Here is a 6,000-nt window from a genome sequence, read left to right on the forward strand (position 1 = left end):
CAAGTAAAAAAACCCTACATGGGTGAATAAACCTCACTTGTTTTAGGATCTAGTCTGCAAGTCTAAAATGACCACTGGGTCCTGGGCCTGCATCAGCTTATTATAAGTGGTGTCAGATGTGGGATTTTGGCACTCTGAGAAAGGTCAAGACCCAACCATCATGGAGGAAATGCTGAGAGCATTCATTCAGGCCACACTGGCAAAATAGGAGTGGACTAAAAAGATTCTGGAACTCCAAGAAGAAACAAATCGGATCCTGAGGGCAAAAACAGAAGATGAGGCAGTAAAGCAAGTACCCGATAAGGTGGAGGGAAAGCAGTTGGTGAACGGTGAGATAGCTGCAGGGCCCGAGATGGACAATCACAAAATCGAAGAGGAAAACATCGCATTTTCTGCTGCAGAGAGGAGTGAGCAGAACAAGAAAGCAGAGTCTGAGACCCCCGCATCCAAGTAAAGAGGAGGAAAACAGCATTAACGGGTCACTCAAGAAGGATTCGGATTGGCCAGTGAGCATTAATGGGGAAAATCGCGCAAGTGAAAAAGTTGAGGTAAACAAGATTTATACGGCGAAAGAGAAAGTTGCAGACAAGTCTATCTCAAAAGACTTGACAGTGGAAAGTAATGGTGTTATCCCAGGATAAGCAGATGATCCTGGTCAAGAATCTGAACCTCTATTTGAACCTGTGATGGGTTCACCCATCACATAACCTGAAGAACTGAAGTTGACTAATGGTCTGGAGCTTTCAACAGAGCAGAATTCAGAAATTTCAGAAGCTCAGCAGGAATCTGACGTCAGCCCAATTTCTGAATCTGAAGCAACAAAAGTTGACGAAAGTGCTGTAATCTTGGTACCTTCTGAGGAGAAGGAGGAGGATTCTTCAAAAAGTTCTGCAGACAACAAGCTCTCTGACAAGGCAATGCCTGAAAAAAAAACTGACAAATTTCACCAAAGGAGTGGAGGAATTTACAGACAAGATGCCATCGGGAAGAATGAGAGCATCTCTTGAGACAACAGGCGCCAGAGAAGTCTTTGGAGGAAGAAGGCCCCAGAAAGTTGAGCAACGGGAAGAGAAACCGGAGACTGAGCCCAGTGGAGTAAGATGCGTATGGAGATCACTGAGAATATCCAAACCCACGGTGAAAGTGACAGAGAACCAGGAAAAGAACGCGGAGACTGTATGTAAGGAGTTCTAGTCCAGCAGCGGATGGAGAAAGCCAGAGGCTACGTGTGAAGAGCCTGTTGAAGCTACTCGAGTAAGCAGTATGGAAATAGTTCAGACAGAATGTGAGACCATGGAAGCCACTCTTGCAGAGGTTGCTGAGAAGATGGGGGCAGAGCAAGTTGCTGGACGCAGAGAGACCATCGAAATCACTCCAACAGTGGGAGTGTCTGAGGTTGTATGTAGTGAAGAGGCCATCGAAGTCAGTCCAGTGGAGGTGACAGTAGAAGAGAGTAAGTCTGTGCATGAACCATAGAACCATAGAAAAGATACAGCACAGAAGGGGGCCATTTGGCCCACCGTGTCCGCGCCGGCTCGAAGAGCAACCAGGTGCCCGTTCTAATCCCACCTTCCAGCACCCAGCCCATAGCCCTGCAGCTTACAGCACTTTAGGTTCAGGTCCAGGTACGTTTTAAAAGAGTTGAGGGTCCCTGCCTCTACCACCAATTCGGGCAGCGAATTCCATACACCCACCACCCTCTGGGTAAAAAACGTTTTTCCTCATGTCCCCTCTAATCCTTCCACCAATCAGCTTAAATCTATGTCCTCTAGTTCTTGAGCTCTCCGCTAGGGGAAACAGGTACTTCCTGTCTACTCTATCTGGGCCCCTCATAATTTTGTACACCTCAATCAAGTCACCCCTCAGCCTCCTCTGCTCCAAGGAAAACAACCCCAGCCTATCCAATCTCTCCTCATAGCTGCAATTTTCAAGTCCTGGCAACATTTTTGTAAATCTTCTCTGCACCGTCTCCAGAGCAATTACGTCCTTCCTGTAATGTGGTGACCAGAACTGCGCACAATACTCCAGCTGCGGCCAAGTTAAAGGTGATCTTGAAATTACAAAGCAAGAAGAGATTGAAAGAACTGATGAGGAACAGAGAACGAAGGGGCGAATAGTTCAATCATTAATTCGAGCAACTGAAGTTAGAGAGCAAAAGCCAAGTATTGAAGGACTGCGCAAAGAAACAATTGGAACCGCCATAACTGAGGTTGTAAAGCAGGTAGAAACAGAAATAGTTGAGGCCGTTTGTGATGACAAACTTGAAGTCATACAATCAACGCAGCTTGAGGGAATCAAAGAGGAAACCCAAATTAAACGCAAGACAAGAAACAGATGGCTGTATCTAAACAGTGTAAAGACACTGAAATGACTGATAAGGCACAAAAAGAGGATGATGTGGAGTTAGCCAATGGAGCAACTGATAAACTCGTAATAGAGTTGGAGTCTCCTGGAGATTTGGCCTCTACTAAAACTGCAATTGAAGGATGCAAAGAAGAATCAGCACCTCAGAGGCCATTGCGGCCAAAAAAAGCGACACAGCCGCTCGTCACCCGGTGGAGCGTGGCTGAGGAGCAGCGGCTGAAGTTGGAACAGTTAATGAGGAACCCCGTGGAACAAGTCCCAATCTCGGAGAAACCCAAGGAACGGGCTCCACAGCCACCACCAGAATTTGTTCTGGGATCAAGTGTCGGTGCGGGCAGTGAAAAGTTCCACGTCTACAGACACCTATGTCGAAGGGAGTACATGAGAAAGGAACTCAAGGAAAAACACACAGAAAAAAAGTCCAAACGATCGGAGTCCCTTCTTGACATGCACAGCAAGAAGTTGAAGAGAAAAGCGGAAGGTGAGAAGGGCAGACCCCAGGAACGATGGGCATTTGACCCCGAACAGGATCTCCAGGTTCACCGGTTTGATGAGGCTCTGAAAAAAGCCTTAATCAAGAAGTCCAAGGAGCTAACCACCAGGTTTTACACATGGGAATGCGGATGCCCTCTCCCAAATGTTATGCCTTACGACAGGAATCGCTCGAGCCCCTGACTCTTTGCAGGAAGGGGGTTATGTAACAGAGTGAGAGAGGGACAATATGTAAGCCATGGGATGTTGAGAGATCTGTATCCGAGATAGAGATACAACTTTAAAAAGTTATATAGCAGGTATTACAGCTTTAAGAAATTGTTGACTTTAATTGCCTTTAACGACTCCCACCCTGTACAATAAAAGGCTGGGAATTTTTTTTTTATTAGTTATAGAAATTTATAGCAAAGAAGGAGGCCATTCGGCCCATCGTGTCTGTGCCGGCTGAAAAAGAACGATCCAACCAAATCCCACTTTCCAGCTCTTGGTCCATTGCCTTGTAGGTTACGGCACTTCAACAGCATATCCTAGTACTTTTTAAATGTGATGAGGGTTTCTGCCTCTGCCACCCTTTCAGGCAGTGAGTTCCAGACACCCACCAACCTCTGGGTGAAAAAAATTCTCCTCAACTCTCCTGTAATCTTTCCAGCAATTACTTTAAATCTGTGTCCCCTGGTTATTGACCTCTCTGTTAAGGGAAATAGGTCCTTCCTATCCACTCACTCTATCATAATTTTCCCCACCTCAATTAAATCTCCCTTTAGCTTCCTCTGTTCCAAAGAAGACAACCTCAGCCTATCCAATCTTTCTCCATAGCTAAAATTCTTCAGTCCTGGCAACATCCCCGTAAATCTCCTCTGTACCCTCTCTAGTGCAATCACATCTTTCCTGTGATGTGGTGACCAGAACTGCACGCTGTAATGTAGCTGTGGCCTAACTAGTGTTTTATACAGTTCTAGCATAACCTCCCTGCTCTTATATTCTATGCCTCGGCTAATAAAGGAAAGTATCCCGTATGCCGCCTTAACCACCTTATCTACCTGTCCTACCTTCAGGGATCTGTGGACATGGTTCCAAGGTCCCTCTCTTCCTCTACACTTCTCAGTATCCTCCCATCTATTGTGTATTCCCTTGCCTTGTTTGCCCTCCCCAAATGGGTTACCTCACACTTATCTGGATTGAATTCCATTTGCCACTTTTCTGCCCACCTGACCAGTCCATTGACATCTTCCTGCAGTCTACAGCTTACCTCCTCACTATCAATCACAAGGCCAATTTTTGTACCATCTGCAAACTTCTTAATCATGCCCTCTACATTTAAGTCTAAATCATTGATATATACCACAAAAAGCAAAGGACCTAGTACTGAGACCTGCGGAACCTCACTGGAAACAGCCTTCCAGTCACAAAAACACTCATCGACCATTACCCTTTGCTTCCTGCCAGAGCCAATTTTGGATACAACTTGCCACTTTCTCTTGGATCCCATGGACTTTTACTTTTCTGACCAGTCTGCTATGTGGTACCTTGTCAAAAGCTTTGCTAAAATCCATGCAGACTACATCAAATGCGCTACCCTCGCCGACCCTCCTTGCTACCTCCTCAAAAAATTCAATCAAGTTAGTCAGACACCACCTTCCCTTAACAAACCCACACTGACTGTCCAGAATTGCCCGTGTCTTGTTGGACTTGCGATGTACTGGCTAAAAAAGTTCTGCTGAATGCATTTTAAGAATTTTGCGTCCTCTATACCTTTTACACTGCTTGTTTCCCAGTTAATGTTAGGATAGTTGAAATCCCCTACTATTACTGCCCTATTGTTTTTGCACTTCTCAGAAATTTGCCTACATATTTGCTGTTCTATCTCCCTCTGACTGTATGTGGGTCTATAGTACACTCCCAGTACTGTGATTGCCCCTTTTTTGTTTTTCAGTTCCACCCATATGGCCTCATTTGATGATCCTTCTAACATATCATCCCTCCTCAGAGCTGCAATTGTTTCTTTAACTAACATTGCAACCACCCCCCTCCTTTATTATCCCCCTCTCTATCTCATCTGAAAACCCTGTAACCAGGAATGATGAGCTGCCATTCCTGCACTTCTTTAAGCCATTTTTCAGTAATAGCTATGATATCATATTTCCAACTGCTTTATTCACTTACATTGCAGTATATACCATTTAAGCACTGCCAAACTCCTTTGTTGTCTGTTTTCTAGCCTTTTGTTTCCTTTGCCTTCCAAACTTGCTCACTAATTTTCTGCCTTGCATTTCCAGCTTTGCTTCTCTCCCTTCTGAACCTATGCTCAGGTTCCCATACCCCTGCCAAGCTAATTTAAATCCTCCCAACAGCACTAGCGAACCTCCCCACAAGGATATATTTATAGTTGTTAGTTCCTGCCTCTTCATACTCCCCCCACCTAAGAGGTAGGCTGGAAAGTAATAGTTTTGTTCATTGCTGCAAGTAAAGACCTCACGTGGGTGAATAAACCTCACTTGTTCTAGGATCTAGTCTGTGTGTCTAATTGACCATTTGGTCCTGGGCCTGCATCAGCTTGTTACACCCAGTTTCTGCTTGATTTGTTTTAAGCTTATCCAGATTCAAGTAAAGAAAGAACTTGCATTTACATAGCACCTTTCACGACCTCAGGATGACCCAAAGTGCTTTACAACCAATGAAGTACTTTTGCTGTGTAGTCACTATTGTAAAATGAAGTACCAGCTTTAGGCATGCCATTGGTTGAGGCGATACAAATATAAATATATGTATAGCAGGTAAAGAAATGCATAAGTTAGTGCTGGATTCAGTAATGGTTTGACATTTTTACATTAAGGACAATGCCAAACTGCTTCAAGAACGAGGAGTGGCGTATATCAATGCAGATTCAGCCATAGAAGGTAACTAAATCAACTGAAATTGGGTCATTTTGTTAATTTCTATCAGAGATTTCTTTCTCTGTCATCATTTTTGGCCTTGAAATGGTGACCAGTTTTTAGAATGTGCATGTCACATTTCCTTTTGTATATACTGTATCTACAGTCTGTGTATGTCAGTCGCATGCCACGCTGCTGTTGGTAGTTTGTTGATAACGTTATCTGAAATCCTATGACATAAACCAAAAGTTCATCATAGTGCAGGAGCTCA

At 44.4% G+C, this 6,000-nt stretch overlaps 1 protein-coding gene across 1 annotated transcript in view; it reads left to right on the forward strand.

Annotated features, from left to right (window-relative positions):
* Positions 1–6,000, forward strand: part of naalad2 (N-acetylated alpha-linked acidic dipeptidase 2) — a 128,792-nt gene that overhangs the window by 100,284 nt on the left and 22,508 nt on the right. Inside the window, exon 12 of the mRNA XM_067986334.1 lies at positions 5,690–5,759. Within this exon, the coding sequence (XP_067842435.1) occupies positions 5,690–5,759 (70 nt within the window). The remainder of the gene's footprint in view (positions 1–5,689; positions 5,760–6,000) is intronic.

Source organism: Heptranchias perlo, chromosome 6 (assembly GCF_035084215.1).
Source record: "Heptranchias perlo isolate sHepPer1 chromosome 6, sHepPer1.hap1, whole genome shotgun sequence".
In the NCBI taxonomy this organism is placed as follows: Eukaryota; Metazoa; Chordata; class Chondrichthyes; order Hexanchiformes; family Hexanchidae; genus Heptranchias; species Heptranchias perlo.